General features: G+C 39.8%; 1 protein-coding gene across 8 annotated transcripts in view; it reads right to left on the bottom strand.

Moving 5' to 3' along the window:
* FKTN (fukutin) overlaps positions 1–17122 on the bottom strand; it is a 99140-nt gene that overhangs the window by 60400 nt on the left and 21618 nt on the right. For 7 of the 8 annotated variants that reach the window (XM_081238434.1, XM_081238428.1, XM_081238427.1 and 4 more), the window contains exons 3-4: positions 6267–6326; positions 1518–1721 (exon numbers count right to left, since the gene is read on the bottom strand). In XM_081238434.1, the coding sequence (XP_081094560.1) occupies positions 1518–1721; positions 6267–6326 (264 nt within the window). The remainder of the gene's footprint in view (positions 1–1517; positions 1722–6266; positions 6327–17122) is intronic. The other variant, XM_081238433.1, reaches the window with a different exon arrangement.

Below are 17122 nucleotides of genomic sequence, written 5' to 3'. Positions count from 1 at the left end.
AGCTTTTGCACAGCAAACGAAACCATAAACAAGACCAAAAGACAACCCTCAGAATGGGAGAAAATATTTGCAAATGAATCAACGAACCAAGGATTAATCTCCAAAATATATAAACAGTTCATGCAGCTCAATATTAAAGAAACAAACAACCCAATCCAAAAATGGGCAGAAGACCTAAATAGACATTTCTCCAAAGAAGACATACAGATGGCCAAGAAGCACATGAAAAGCTGCTCAATATAACTAATCATTAGAGAAATGCAAATCAAAACTACAATGAGGTATCACCTCACACCAGTTAGAATGGGCATCATCAGAAAATCTACAAACAACAAATGCTGGAGAGGGTGTGGAGAAAAGGGAACCCTCTTGCACTTTTGGTGAGAATGTAAACTGATACAGCCACTATGGAGAACAGTATGGAGGTTCCTTAAAAACCTAAAAATAGAATTACCATATGATCCAGCAATCCCACTACTGGGCATATATCCAGAGAAAACCATAATTCAAAAAGACACATGCACCCCAGTGTTCCTTGCAGCACTATTTACAATAGCCAGGTCATGGAAGCAACCTAAATGCCCATCAACAGATGAATGGGTGAAGAAGATGTGGTACATATATACAATGGAATATTACTCAGCCGTAAAAAGGAATGAAATTGGGTCATTTGTAGAGACGTGGATGGATCTAGAGACTGTCATACAGAGTGAAGTAAGTCTGACAGAGTAAAACAAATATTGTATATTAACACATATATGTGGAACCTAGAGAAACAGTACAGATGAACCAGTTTGCAGGGCAGAAACTGAGACACAGATGTAGAGAACAAACGTATGGACACCAAGTGGGGAAAGCAGCTGGGTGGTGTGGGTGGTGGTGTGATGAATTGGGTGATTGGGATTGACATGTATACACTGACGTGTATAAAACTAATAAGAAATTGTTTTGATGACTAATAAGAAATTTAAAAAAAAGAATGATTAGATATCCAAATTTTGGACAAAGTTTGGATGAGACACAATTGGCCTATTCAAGTATATAACTTGACATAAAAGATGGCTCTTCATGCAATGGCTGAAAAAAGTCAGTTTTTAAAAAGGTACAAAAAAAACGTACTCTCATCTTGTTTGTGGTGATAATAAACACCAGTATTAGTAATTTAAAAAAAAGATAGATAGATAGATAGTGTCACTATGATACCCTGGTGCTACAACATCTACCTTGTGAGGATGAGAGAAATGCAGAAAGAATTTCAGTGATGCACATGCTGACTTCAGTGGACAGCTCCACTAATACCAACAGCCACCAACATTTTAACCTCTTGTTATATCAGAAAAATAAGTCCCCTATTTGCTTAAGCCACTATTGTGTTTTGTTACTTATTGCTTAAAGTATTCCTGATACAATCTATAAAAGTCTTTATGAAAATTTTTAAATGTTTTACAGTTTAAATTGGTTTAATCCCATACTGTTTTGTAAAAGACACTCCATTATCTGAAAGCAAATCATCTTACCTCATTCTTCCATAGGTGATACTGTAGTGCAAATGCAGTAAAGTCTCTTGGAACACAGAAAAACTTGCATTCTGAAGCGGAGCCATGAGACGCATTCTTGACTTGTTCAAAGTTTTTATTAATCAATTCCAGAATCAAAGGATCAATAAGGAACACAGGTACATTTTGACTGGATGTTAGCATAATAAATTTTTTAACTGTGCGCTGTTTGAGAGGAAAAGAATCCCCTTAATTCTTCTAAACCAATACAATCATCTATCTTATTAAACTTTTATTCATTAATTTTATAAGGATATCTAGACTGCTTACTCAGTAGATTGCATGCTTATTATTTTGCTAAAAAAATAAAACCCACAAATAAATAATACATTGTCCCTGTTCTCAAGAAGTACACAGTCTACTGAGGAAGACGAACAAATATTTACAATACAATGTAAAATATGCTATAGTAAAAATATATGCAACATATTATAAAGTACAGAACAATAGCTAGTAATTAACTGTACATCAAAAGGATAACAAAATTTTCATAGAGGAAGTAGTACCTGAAATGAGAACTTTGGGCTTACAAATTATTCCCTTGGTAGTAGCTAAATCTTTTCAAGCAAAAGTGGGACAGGAAATACCAGCCTTTTCAGTTTTTAAAAATCAGTCATGTCAACCTTTCTGAAACCAAAAATCAGTTGTATGTGCCACTTTTCTTCATATTTGAAATACTGCTTAATAATTTTGCCAGTCAAAAGACAAACTAACATACATCGCCTGCCTGACCATTCCTATCTACAGTTTGATTTTCTAATAATACTATAACATTTAAAAATATAATTCTGGGGCTTCCCTGGTGGCGCAGTGGTTGAGAGTCCGCCTGCCGATGCAGGGGACACGGGTTCGTGCCCCGGTCCGGGAAGATCCCACATGCCGTGGAGTGGCTGGGCCCGTGAGCCATGGCCGCTGAGCCTGCGCGTCCGGAGCCTGTGCTCCGCAACGGGAGAGGCCACAACAGTGAGAGGCCCGTGTACCGCAAAAAAATTAAAAAATAAAAAAAATAAAAATAAAAATATAATTCTGTTGAGCAGTAAGCAGAACACCCTACTGAAAAAAATAAATTTCAAAATTAGAATTGAAACAACAGTCACACTTAGGAGTAAATAATACCTAAGAGTAGTCAAGTTAAATAGAATAACTGAAATACATTATTGCTTAAAAGCTTACTTTAGTGAAAGCAATAATGATTTCAAAGGGACATATGCCATCAAAAAAAGATGTTTCAGGGAATTAAGGATAAATTCTTATTTACAAAATCTGAGGACACTTCTAAAAACATATACAAGATAAATAAATAGATTAGAGTACCAAGAATTATAAAAATTTTAAAAATGAGATAAAGGCAGGAATCAGTCTCTTATCCTTTGTTTTTACTGTAGAGTATTATGCAAATACCAAGAACATAATCATCTCTATTCTAGAGGAGTTTATCATCTATTAGTGGGAAAGCCAACTAAGTAAAATGTTAGAATAAACAATTATGCCCCCAAATTCAATAACAGATGAAATGGACAAATTTCTTTAAAAACATGAATAAGAAAACTACCACAAGATGAAACAGGAAATCTGACTTGCCCTATAACTATTAACAGAATTGAATTTGTTATGTATTAAAAAAAAAAACTGCCATCAAAACAACAAGAAAAAATTCTAGACTCAGATGGTTCACTGGTGAATTCTATCAAAGCTTTAAGAAGAAATAATACCAGTGTACAAAAACTCTTTCAGAAAACTGAGCAGGAGGAAATCCTTCCTAACTCATTCTATGAGGCCAGTGTAATCCTAATAGCAAAACCTGACAAAGACATTACAAAAAAAGAAAATTATACACCACCATCCCTCATGAACACAGATGCAATAATAGTTAACAAGATACTAAAAAATCAATTCCTGTAGTTTTTTTTTTTTTTTTTTTGCGGTACGCAGGCCTCTCACTGCTGTGGCCTCTCCCGCCGCGGAGCACAGGCTCCGGACGCGCAGGTTCAGCGGCCATGGCTCACGGGCCCAGCCGCTCCGCGGCATGTGGGATCCTCCCAGACTGGGGCACGAACCCGTGTCCCCCGCATCGGCAGGCGGACTCTCAACCACTGCGCCACCAGGGAAGCCCTCCTGTAGTTTTTAAAAAAAGGACCAAAAAAAAAAAAAAAAGGAAATATCATGACCAAGTAGGGTTTATCCCAGGAATGAAAGGCAGCATTTGAAAATCAATCAATAAAATTCACCATATCAATAGAATAAAGGGGAAAAACTCTATGTTAATTTCAACACAAAAAAATTGACAAAATTCAATATCTATTTATGATTAAAACCTCTTAGCAAATCAGGAATACAACACTTGTTGAATTTGACAAAGATTATGAACAAAAAAGTCTATTACTGAATTGCAGTTCTTCATTTAACCTTGATACCAATCTTTCATCAGATACATGTTTTGCAAATATTTTATAATCTGTGGCATTAGCTATCCATTTTCTTAATGGTGGCTTTTGATGAGCAGAAGTTTTAAATTTTGAGAGTCTAATTTATCAAAAAAAATTTCTTTCATGGCCATTACTTTCTGTGCTTTACACTAGGGAGAATAAAAGAGGAAGAAAGGGTTTTGGAAGAAAGATGATGAGATGACAGATACTAGTACATATAAGGTGCTTAATAAATGTTTGTTGAATGAATCTCTTTCAGCTTGGTGTTTGTTGAATGAATCTCTTTCAGCTTGATGAACACACAGCTTCATTATGATTATTAATATAAATATAGATTAGGGCAGGGTCAAGGAGAGACTCTACAACTCACCTTCTAAATATGCCTTCCACGTTGTTATCAATGCAATCATCAAGGTTCCCTGGACATAGATGTCCAATTGACTCTAAATCCAATTAATTCTTAATCAACATGACTATTATCATCTGACCTTCAGTAATTCATTTTGTTTACAAGAAAGAAAAACATCTTCTTGAAAAAAGGATACAATGAGACTGTAACAGTCCATTCTTCTACAAGGGCTTGGCAGGACACGTTCTTAGTGAAAGGCTAGTTCCTAATAATCATCATATTTTCTCTTCTAAGCCCCTCAAATTATCTGTTTAATAACTCATTCTAGGATTTTATCAGGGTTCAGTATCACATCTATTGATCACACTTCACTTTTTTGTTCCTTCTAAAATATTAGAACAAAAGTATTTTAGTACTACTTCTCCCTTCCCTATGACTTTGCAAATATTATACGGAGTGATTTTCAGTACCATGAAATGTAATTAACAAAGAGAATTCACTGAATGTAGTAAGCGGCTCCGTAATTTTTTACTCATTTATCTTGGAAGTCAACCCTTTTAAAACAATCTGTTATTTTCTCCCACCTCAAGGGTCATTCCCTGAATGAAAAAGATAGGGCTTCCCTTTCCCCTCAGACTACCCTAAGCTCACAAAGAAAAACTGCTACTTTTAATAAATTAAAAGTTTACATTGGGCTTCCCTGGTGGCACAGTGCTTGAGAGTCCGCCTGCCGATGCAGGGGACACGGGTTCATGCCCCGGTCCGGGAAGATCCCACATGCCGTGGAGTGGCTGGGCCCGTGAGCCATGGCCGCTGAGCCTGCGGGTCCAGAGCCTGTGCTCCGCAACGGGAGAGACCACAACAGTGAGAGGCCCACGTACCGTAAAAAAAAAAAAAAAAAAAAAAAAAAAAGTTTACATTGATACTTCTAGACCTGATAGCTGAGGAGCCTGATATAGGATATCTCAGACTTTACTTTTTAAACAATAGTTCAAATCCAAATGGTATCAGCAATGACCTAAAATTATCACTACTTTATAGCTGCTTGGTGATTTGAAAACTCACTTCTAATCTAAAGCCTCTCATGTCTCTGGTTAAAGAGAAGCCAAAGACTGAAGTGTATCCACAAGAAATAACTGGTCATATCCAATATGTATGCTAACAGGATAAATGTACTTTTTTAGCATTGTTTTTCATTCTAAATTTGATTAGAAAAAAGAAAATATATTTTATAAATTTTATAAATGTACAGGCTGTGAAACAGGGATTTATTGTACATATTGCTAGTTTTCCTGATCTTTAAAAGAAAACATGGGATTCCCTGGTGGTCCAGTGGTTAGGACTCTGTGTTTCTACTGCTGGGGGGACCCAGGTTCGATACCTGGTTGGGGAACTAAGATCCCACAAGCCCTGTGGCACAGCAAAAAAAAAAAGAAAACATGTTGAGTAGATTTTTACTCCTAAACTCCTGTTTACTAGGTAAATTTACTAGGTAAATAGGTACTCCTATTTACCAGGTAAATTTACTAGGTAAATAGGTACACCTATTTACCTTTATTCTTGGTTCAATTCTGATTCACATATTTGTTTACTTGGGGAAGAACCACAGCTCAGTGAATGAGGATTTTGGAGGCAAGCAGTTAGAATCTGGGCTCAGCCACTTATTATTATCTGGGCTCAACCAAACTTAATCTTTCTAAGTGAATTGAGGATAAACATATGTACTGACTTCTTAAAGTTTGCATAAGGACTAAATGAGATACTGCATGTAAAGCACTTGGCACAGGGTCTGCCTCTTCCTTTCTATCACCTACTACCTGTTTTCACAAAGCTAGCTATTATCACTGTCATCATTCAACAAATACTTATTAAGTATATAAATGAATGAACTAAATGAACATGGCAATTGAAGAATTTCTTGATTATCATACATACCCACTGTGTGCCATCAAATCCAATTCGGCTTCCTTTGGATTTTGATAAACCAGCTCCATTCTAGGAAGATTAAAAAACAAATTGTAGTAAATTCAAAGCCCAGCATGCAACATTACATTTAGGGTAGGTATGATTCAACCTATATAACTGGTTCATAATCATTAAAAAGCATTATCTAAATACCTATTTTCATACAGTCATGAGCTAAGAATTCTACAAGTACATAATACAACTACCCAAGACAGAAAACACTGACAGATTGCTATAATTTAATTAAGCGCCATCACTTAATTAAATAAATATGGTCAACATCTCTGAACCAATTAATTTCCATCAATGAATAGTAAACTCGTTGCTATCTCTTTAGAATTAGTGTTTATCCATTTAGCTCCATATCCCTAACTTCAGCTTACCTCCACACACTGAGTTAGTGTTTGCAGACCTTGGCAAAGTGATAAGAAAGTATAATAATAATTATTGAGCAGCTCCTAAGTGTACTTCCACATATGAATTATGTATTCTCATCTATCTCGCATAACTATCCTGCAAAGTAGGCATTATTATTTCTGTTCCACAGAGAGCTCCAATGCCCACACTTTTCATAACATACATCATAATTGCAAATGTTGAATTATTTTTTAAAGAATATTTTTTAAAACATTCACGTCTAGAGAATCAGAAGGAAAAAAGCATTGTCAGTTTTTCATCTGTTAATCACCAAAACACTTTGAAAGTCACAGGAGAAAGAATGTCTGATGGTCTAGAGACAAGAGGAAGAATGTTTCAAGCTCCAAGAAGTTTCTTATGCCTTGAATGTGCTCTTTATCTGTTAGATGGAAGGATTTTGAAAAGCCGTAAGAATATCCTCACCCTGAAAATGAAGTGTGCTTCAAGTTCCTAAACAGGAGACTCATTTCCCCATTAAAAACTGTAAACTCAAGGGCAGGGACCAAATCCAATCCACCTTTGTATCACCAGTATCTAGCATAGTGCTTGACAACTAGTAAAATGCTTAATAACAGTTTGCTAATTGGAGGGAAGGAAGGAAGAAAGATATACTGAGTGATTAAGGTAGAACCAGAACTGGTCTCTCCTCACAAGCTCTGCAACTTAAACAATAACATTTTAACACCAAGGAATATTTCTCTAGGATTCAGCAAGAGCACTCCTGGTTATATGTCCGAAGAAAATGAAAACACTTATTCGAAAAGATACATACGTCCCAATGTTCATAGCAGCATTACTTACAATATCCAAGATTTGGAAGCAACCTAAGTGCCCATCAACAGATGAATGGAAAAAGATGATGTGGCGCATACACACACACACACACACACACACACACACACACACACAGGAATACTACTCAGCCATAAAAAGGAAATCCTGCCATTTGCAATATGGATGAACCTAGAGGATATTATGTTTAGTGAAATAAGTCAGACAGAGAAAGTCAAATACTATATGATATCATTTATATGTGGAATCTAAAAAATAATGAATGAATATGACAAAACATAAACAGACTCATAAAGAACAAACTAGTGGTTAGCAGTGGGGAGAGGGAAGTGGGGAGGGGCAAGATACGGGTAGAGGATTAAGAAGCACAAACTACTATGTATAAAATAAATGAGTTATGAAGATATATTGTACAGCACAGGGAAATATTGCCAATATTTTATAACAACTTTAAATGGAGTATAATCTATAAAAATATTGAATCACTATGTTATACACCTGAAACAGATATAATATGTAAATCAACTATATTTGAATAATAACTTAATTTTTTACAAAGAAAATATACCAAGGATATTTACAAAACATCAGAGGCAGCTGTGCAATCTTCATCCTTGAAAAAAGATTGCAAATTCTATAATGTAGCCACTTGTTGCTCACCATAGCCCTACATTAGTAGATAAGACTAAATTTCTGAGTTGTTTAACTTGTTTTCTCTGTTGGATCACTCCCATCAGTATACAAATATGATATTATTTCTCCTATCTTAAATAATTAAAACAAAAAACCCGTCTTGACTTCTCTTTTCCCAACTAACAATTTTCTGTCCCCCTTTCCAGCAAAACTCTTAATGGGTAGTCTGTTCTGACTCCCTCCAATTTCTCTCCTGTCATGTACTCACTTGAGCTTAAGTTCGCTCTGCCAAGTATTTATCAAGTTCACCAGTAACCTCCATATTGCTAAATCCAATGGTCAACTATGAGTTCTTGTCTTATTTGATCTATCAAGAATTATTTATCACCTCTGCCTCACCTAAACACTTCATTCACTTGACTCTCAGGATCCCCATACTTCTGGTTTCCTGCTATTTCTCTCCAACTACTCCTTGGTCCCATTTGCTACTTCTTCTCAGCTCCCTGACATGTTGGAGGGTGCCAAAGCTCAGACCATGAGATTTTTCTCCTTCTCTTTTTACTCTATGTTTACTTCCTTGGTAACTCATCTACTCATAGCTTTAAATACAATCTATATGCTTACAACCCCCAGTCTATATTCCCAACCACATCAGTCCTTTGTACTCTAGACTTATATATTCAAATGTCTATTCACCTTCTTCATTTGGATGTCAGATAGGCATCTCAAACTTAGTATGTACAAAAAAACTCCTGATCTTCACCATTCCTCAAACTTGCTTCCTCTAGTCTTTCCCATCTCCTTAAATAGCAACTTCTCCCTTCCAAATATCTAGGTCAAAAATACTAACGTTGGGGCTTCCCTGGTGGCGCAGTGGTTAAGAATCCACCTGCCAATGCAGAGGACGCAGGTTTGATCCCTGGCCCGGGAAGATCCCACGGGCCGCGGAGCAACTAAGCCCGTGCACCACAACTACTGAGCCTGCGCCCTAGAGCCCACGAGCCACAGCTACTGAGCCCACATGCCACAACTACTGAAGCCCGCGTACCTAGAGCCCGTGCTCTGCAACAAGAGAAGCCACAACAATGAGAAGCCTGCGCACCGCAAAGAAGAGTAGCCCCCCGCTCACCACTAGAGAAAGCCCGCGCACAGCAACAAAAATCCAACACAGCCACACACACACAAAAAAAACTAGCGTTATCCCTGACTCTTTTCTGTCTTTCATACCCCACATCTAGCCCATCAACAAATCCTGACAACTCTATTTTCCATTTCTCACAAACTCCACCACTAGCTCCTGTGTCCAAGCCATCATCATCTCATGTAAATTACTAAAAAACCTTCTAACTGGTCTGCTTCAGCCCTTGCCCCTACAATCTGTTCTCAACGGAGCCTCCGCACTACTTCTTTTTACTAAAAAATGTCAGATCGTGTCACATTTCAGCTCAAAACCTTCCTAGAGTCCCCAATCTCATTCAGAATAAAAGCCAAAGCCTTTATAGTGGCTTACAAGGCCATAAAAAATATAGAACTCTCTGACCTTACCTACTATTCTCCTCTCTCACTCCTCTACAGCCACAGTGATCTCTCTGCTGTTTTCAAAACTGCCAGGCAAGTTCCTGCCTCAGGACCTTTGTGCTTCCTTTGGTCTCTACTTAGTGTACTCCTCTTCTAAACATACACATAGCTCATTCCCTTTACATAGGCTGTTTCCTCTATTTGTAATGGTCCTCCCATCCTTCTTTACATGGAGAACTCCTACTCATCCTATAAGACCAATCCAAAATATTACTTTATCCATGAAATATTTAATCATAACCTTCCCAAATAGGTTATTCGGCAGTTCCTCATTCCCTGAAAACTTTGCACTTATCTAAGCTCAGAGAGTCAAGGATAGGAACATAAGAGGACCCAGTTTTATAGAGCTTGAAGATTATACAATTTTGGTGGTCCTTTTTCAGAAAAAAAAATGCAAAAAATTATCTGTTGCAAACTTTACAAAAATACACAGTTTTGTAACATATTCCTAAGGCTCCTCCAAGAGCCTTGGAAGTGAGGGGAGCTGCAGTTTAAATTTCATTATCTTAATGGTTAATCCACCTCGGAAGGAACAGTTAATGGTACGCAGTGGCTACAACTTTGCTGTACAGGAGGAATGCAGTCACTATCAACCAATGACCCTACAAATGGAGAACCAAGAGAATAAATAACCTGGCCTCTTTCCTCCTGGTCTCCAGTCTCCAGCTGATGCTTCCCATTGGCTGAACCCAAATGGAAAACAAAGAGCAAGGGAGCTCAGCTAATGTAGTCCACAGAGGTCAGCCTCCCAAGGCACAGAGTATGGTGAGGAGAGGACCTGGAGAGGCAAACAGAGACTATCCACTGCACCATGGTAAGAAGTTGGGATCTTATTCCATAGGTATTTTATGCAGAGAATAACTTGATCAGATCTGTATTTAAGAAAAATAAATCTGATGGCTGTTATTTTTGCCAGAAGAGCATTACAAAGAGTAGAGATAAAGAAGAGTTCTTAAGCTATAAGTAGTAAAGTAGGCAGAACAGTGTTTTATGATGTGTGATTTGAAGAAGTAACATATATTGATGTCATTTGTTTCTATGTCTCTATATATTTCTTTTCCCCTTTCCCCTTCAACCCCAAACTCCCCCAATTTGTGGGTTCCTAGGCAGCAAGGACTGCACTTGATTCATCATTTTGTCTCATAACCTAGTACTGTGCTTAGCACATAGTAAACCCTCAACAAATACTTGCCAAATCAATGACTGAATGTTCTAAAAGAAAAGCCATACGGTAAAAGTCAAGAGGTTAAAAATGTCTAAAGATATTCTGAAACACTACATATGAGATATTTGTGTTGAAAATTTAAGTGAAATGAATAAATGAATGGAGAGATAGACTCAGATCCCAAAAAGGACTGGTAGAAGCAGTCTGGTGGCTACTGAACTCTACTGATAAATGAATCAAATTAAGATATGCCATCAAAGAAAAAGCATTCAGGAAACAGAAGTAAAGATTTAAATGATCCTGTCATTTTTTAAAGATAGTAGCCAACAATCAGTTTCTTACAGACACCAGAAAACAATTCTTAATTCAGCATGATAATTAATCATGCCTATTGGACCTAATGGTAATACTTTAAAGAAAAATTTTTTAAGTCTCCAATAACTGGTGGGAAAGCTATGTTTATTAATAATCAAAGCTGCTTGGCCAGAAACTTATACAGCCTAAAGTCTGAGAATAAACGGAAAAAAAATTTTAATATCCTTTAATTCTAATGAAAGAAATTCTTTCACATTTCTCCTGGATAATGGCAGGAGTGGCAGGGGTGGGGGAAGGATGGGAAGAGGGAACAGTAGCATTTATCAAAGTTTACCATACTAGATCAGACTATCAAGCATGATATTCTTTCTCAGCAATGACCTAGACATTAGCCTTCAGAACAAAATGGAACTAGCCAGAAGTCAAAGAAGATCAAAGAAAAATCATGCTTCAGTAACTGACCAACTGAAAACACTTCAAAAACCTGTTACACATGATCTAAATGGTTATAAGATTAATTTCCATTTCTAATAATGGATTGTGAAATTGTTCACTGTAAATGACTACTGCCAAATTTGAAATCCAAATTCCCCTTTCAACTCCCTCCCCTGCCTTCTAACCAAACACACACAGGTTACTAAATATAATGCAAAGAACGATATCCCAGCACAGAACACTGTAAGTGGCCTTCTAGGTATTAAGAATAACTGATTACTACAGGCAGCGGTGCAGCTTACGGTTGTAAGTCAAGAACATTATTAAGGTTTGGTTCACTCAGTGCTTTACACAAACATGGTTCATTGGCTTTGTCTTCTTTCCACTGAGGCATCAAAATTTCATGACTTTCAATTGGGATGCAGAACTCCTTAAAGCTATCTCATTTCATATCTTCTTATCAATGTTATAGTATTTTGTTTGAACATACTTATATTTACATGTTGGAATAGCCCTATGAGTGAAAACAAGCTTTAGGAACTGAACTTAGCAATCTTTTTTCTTAAATGTATTCTTTTATTTATTTTATTTTTTATTTTTATTTATTTTATTTTTTAATTTTTGGCCACATTGGGTCTTTGTTGTTGTGCGTGGGCTTTCTCTAGTTGCGGCTAGCGGGGCTGCTCTTTCGTTGCAGTGCGTGGGCTTCTCACTGTGGTGGCTTCTCTTGTGCTGCACGGGCTCTAGGCATGCTGGCTTCAGTAGTTGTGACACATGGGCTCAGTAGTTGTGGCTCATGGGCTCTAGAGCAAAGGCTCAGCCAAACAACTGAATGAGGGTTCAAACTCAGGACTATCTAGGCTCAAAACTCAAGAATTACTGCTGTTACCACTTCTATCAAATTTTGAGTTCCTTGAGATTAGGACCTGTGTTCTATTTATCTCTGTATTGCTACCAAGTGCCCTTTATGTAACACATAGTCAAGAAATACAGACTGAATGAGCAACACAGAATCATAATCACACTATCTTGTTAGACGCAGTAAAAAACAATGAACAACTGACATTCCCTAGAGGGTGCTAGAGACAAGTCCTTCCCTTTGAAAGCCTGGAAGAGTTTGTATTTCAAAGACTTGGATGGTTGTTATGGAATCTGAAGAGTGAACTCTATCCACCAGTGGAATTTTACCAGACCCAACAGATATAATCTGTTAGTTCCTATCTTCAATGCTATCAGATAACTGGATTATTCAGACCTCATTTAGGAGGTCACTGAAAGACTAAACTTGCATAACCAGCTAGGGTCAAAAGGAATTCCGACTGGTTTGAGAAAAGCATGGGTCGCAAGTACACATTGGGACCCTGCCATTAATGGAGGGGAAAAGCGGGGAGACGCCAGCAGATTCCATCCTGTAAGCTGGTAGGAAGCCTGAAGGCTTGATGGGATTCCAGTGTGATAGGAGGCAAGGACATGCTTCAGGACCCCGGAGGAAGATGGCGGAAGAGTAAGACGCGGAGATCACCTTCCTCCCCACAGATACATCAGAAATTCATCTACACGTGGAACAACTCCTACAGAACACCTACTGAACGCTGACAGGAGACCTCAGACCCCCCAAAAGGCAAGAAGCTCCCCACATACCTGGGTAGGGCAAAAGAAAAAAAGAATAAACAGAGACAATAGGATAGGGACGGGACCTGCACCAGTGGGAGGGAGCCGTGAAGGGGGGAAGGTTTCTACACACTACAAGCCCCTTCGCGGGCGGAGACTGCAGGTGGCGGAGGGGGAAAGCTTCGGAGTAGCGGAGGAGAGCACAGCAACAGGGGTGCGGAGGGCAAAGCGGAGAGATTCTGGCACAGAGGACCGGTGCCCTCAGGCACACACCAGCCCGAGAGGCTTGTCTGCTCGGCCGCCGTGGCGGGCGGGGCTGGGAGCTGAGGCTCGGGTATCGGCTTTCAGTCGGAGCGCAGGGAGAGGACTGGGGCTGGCGGCAGGAAGAGAGCCTGAAGGGGTTAGTGCACCACGGCTAGCCCGGAGGGAGTCCGGGGAAAGGGTCTGGAGCTGCTGAAGAGGCAAGAGACTTTTTTCCCTTTTGTTTCCTGGTGCGCGAGGAGAGGGCATTAAGAGGGCTGCTTGGGGAAGCGCCGGTGACAGGCACGAGCCGCGGGTAAGGCACGGACCTCGGAGACGGGCGTGGGCCGCCGCCGCCGCCGCCGCCCGCCCGCCGCGGCCCGCCGCCGCCGCCGCCGCTGCCGCCGCCGCCGCGGGGCCTGTGTGCGAGCGCGGGTCACTGTCCGCCCCGCCTTCCGGGGGGCCTGTGCACCCCGCCACTGCCGGGGTCCCCGAGACCCGGGGACGGCTTTCCCGGGAAAGCGCACGGAGCGCCACGGGCTGCTGCAACGTCACGCCGGCCTCTGCCGCCGCAGGCCCGCCCCACACTGCGCGCCCCTCCCTCCCCTCTGCCTGAGTGAGCCAGAGCCCCCGAATCAGCGGCTCCTTTAAACCCGTCCTGTCTGAGCGAAGAACGGACGCCCTCCGGCGACCTACGCGCAGAGGCGGGGCCAGGTCCAAGGCTGAGACCCGGGAGCTGTGAGAGCAGAGGCAGGGAAATCTCTCTGTGCAGCCTCGGAGGCAGCGGATTAAAGCTCCACGGTCCATTTGATGTGCCCTGCGTCTGTGGAGTGCATGAATGGACAGCGAATCATCCCAAATTGAGGAAGTGGACTTTGAGGACAAGATTTAAGACTTTCCCCCCTTTTCCTCTTTTTACAACGAATTATTCCAAATTAAGGAGGTGGACTTAGAGAGCAAGATTTCAGACTTCTCGCCCTTTTCCTCTTTTTACAACGAATTATCCCAAATTGAGGAGGTGGACTTGGAGAGCAAGATTTTTGATTTTTCCCCCTGCTCTCTTTTTGTGAATGTGTATGTGTAATCTTCTGTGTAAGATTCTCTCTGTATAGCTTTGCTTCCACCATATGTCTCAGGGCTCTATCGGTCCGTTTTTTTTTTTTTTTTTTTCAATAATTACTTTCTAATTTTAATAACGCTACTATATTTCATACTTTATTCTATTTTACTTTACCTGCTCTTTCTTTTTTTCCTACTCTCCCTTCCTCCCTCCCTCCCTCCGCTCCTCCTTTCCTTCTTTCTTTTTCTTTCCTCCCTCCCACCCTTCTTCTTTCCACTTTCTTTTTCTTTCCTTCCTCCCTCCCTCCTGTCTTTCTTCCTTTCCTTTCTCCCTCCCTCCCTCCTTTCTTTCCTTCTTTCTTTCCATCCTTCCTCCCTCCCTCCCTCCCTCCTTTCTTTCTTCCTTCCTTCCTTCCTTCCCTTCTTCCTTTCTTTCCCTCTCTCTTTCTTTCTTCTACTAATTCTTTCTTTCTACTTTTTCTCCCTGTTACTCTGAGCCGGGTGGATGAAAGGCTCTTGGTGCTGCAGCCAGGAGCCAGTGCTGTGCCTCTGAAGTGGGAGAGCCAACTTCAGGACACGGGTCCACAACAGACCTCCCAGCTCCACATAATATCAAGCAGCGAAAATCTCCCAGAGATCTCCATCCCAACACCAGCACCCAGCTTCAGTCAACGACCAGCAAGCTACAGTGCAGGTCACCCTATGCCAAGCAACTAGCAAGGCAGGAACACAACCCCACCCATTAGCAGAGAGGCTACCTAAAAACATAATAAGGCCATAGGCACCCCAAAACACACCACCAGACGTGGACCTGTCCACCAGAAAGACAAGATCGAGCCTCAACCACCAGAGCACAGGAATTAGTCCCCCCCACCAGGAAGCCTACACAACCTACTGAAACAACCTTAGCCACTGGGGTCAGACACCAAAAACAACGGGAACTACGAATCTGCAGCCGGCAAAAAGGAGACCCCAAACACAGTAACATAAGCAAAATGAGAAGGCAGAAAAACACACAGCAGGTGAAGGAGCAAGATAAACACCTACCAGACCTAACAAATGAAGAGGTAATAGGCAGTCTACCTGAAAAAGAATTCAGAATAATGATAGTAAAGCTGATCCAAGATTCTATTTCCATGATCCATAATCTTGGAAATAGAATAGACAACATGCAAGAAACAGTTAACAAGGACCTAGAAGAACTAAAGATGAATCAAGCATCGATTAAAAACACAATAAATGAAATGAAAAATACTCTAGATGGGATCAATAGCAGAATAACTGAGGCAGAAGAACGGATAAGTGAGGTGGAAGATAAAATAGTGGAAATAACTGATGCAGAGCAAAATAAAGAAAAAAGAATGAAAAGAACAGAGGAGAGTCTCAGAGATCTCTGGGACAACATTAAACGCACCAACATTCGAATTATAGGGGTTCCAGAAGAAGAAGAGAAAAAGAAAGGGACTGAGAAAATATTTGAAGAGATTATAGTTGAAAACTTCCCTAATTTGGGAAAGGAAATAGTTAATCAAGTCCAGGAGGCACAGAGAGTCCCATACAGAATAAATCCAAGGAGAAATACACCAAGACACATATTAATCAAACTGTCAAAAATTAAACACAAAGAAATCATATTAAAAGCAGCAAGGCAAAAACAACAAATAACACACAAGGGAATCCCCATAAGGTTAACAGCTGATCTCTCAGCAGAAACCCTACAAGCCAGAAGGGAGTGGCAGGACATAATTAAAGTGATGAAGGAGAGAAACCTGCAACCTAGATTACTCTACCCAGCAAGGATCTCATTCAGATTTGATGGAGAAATTAAAACCTTTACAGACAAGCAAAAGCTGAGAGAGTTCAGCACCACCAAACCAGCTTTACAACAAATGCTAAAGGAACTTCTCTAGGCAAGAAACACAACAGAAGGAATATACCTACAATAACGAACCCAAAGCAATTAAGGAAATGGGAATAGGAACATACATATCAATAATTACCTTAAATGTAAATGGACTAAATGCTCCCACCAAAAGACACAGAGTGGCTGAATGGATACAAAAACAAGACCCATATATATGCTGTCTACAAGAGACCCACTTCAGACCTAGAGACACATACAGATTGAAAGTAAAGGGATGGAAAAAGATATTCCATGCAAATGGAAATCAAAAGAAAGCTGGAGTAGCAATTCTTATATCAGACAAAATAGACTTTAAAATAAAGACTATTAGAAGAGACAAGGAAGGACACTACATAACGATAAAGGGATCGATCCAAGAAGAAGATATAACAATTGTAAATATTTATGCACCCAACATAGGAGCACCTCAATACATAAGGCAAATACTAACAGCCATAAAAGGGGAAATCGACAGTAACACACTCATAGTAGGGGACTTTAACACCCCACTTTCACCAATGGACAGATCATCCAAAATGAAAATAAATAAGGAAACACAAGCTTTAAATGATACATTAAACGAGATGGACTTAGTTGATATTTATAGGACATTCCATCCAAAAACAACAGAATACACATTTTTCTCAAGTGCTCATGGAACATTCTCCAGGATAGATC

This window comes from Mesoplodon bidens (assembly GCF_964165515.1).
Source record: "Mesoplodon bidens genome assembly, chromosome: 6".
NCBI lineage: Eukaryota > Metazoa > Chordata > Mammalia > Artiodactyla > Ziphiidae > Mesoplodon > Mesoplodon bidens.
This window is presented reverse-complemented; position numbering and strand designations above follow the sequence as displayed.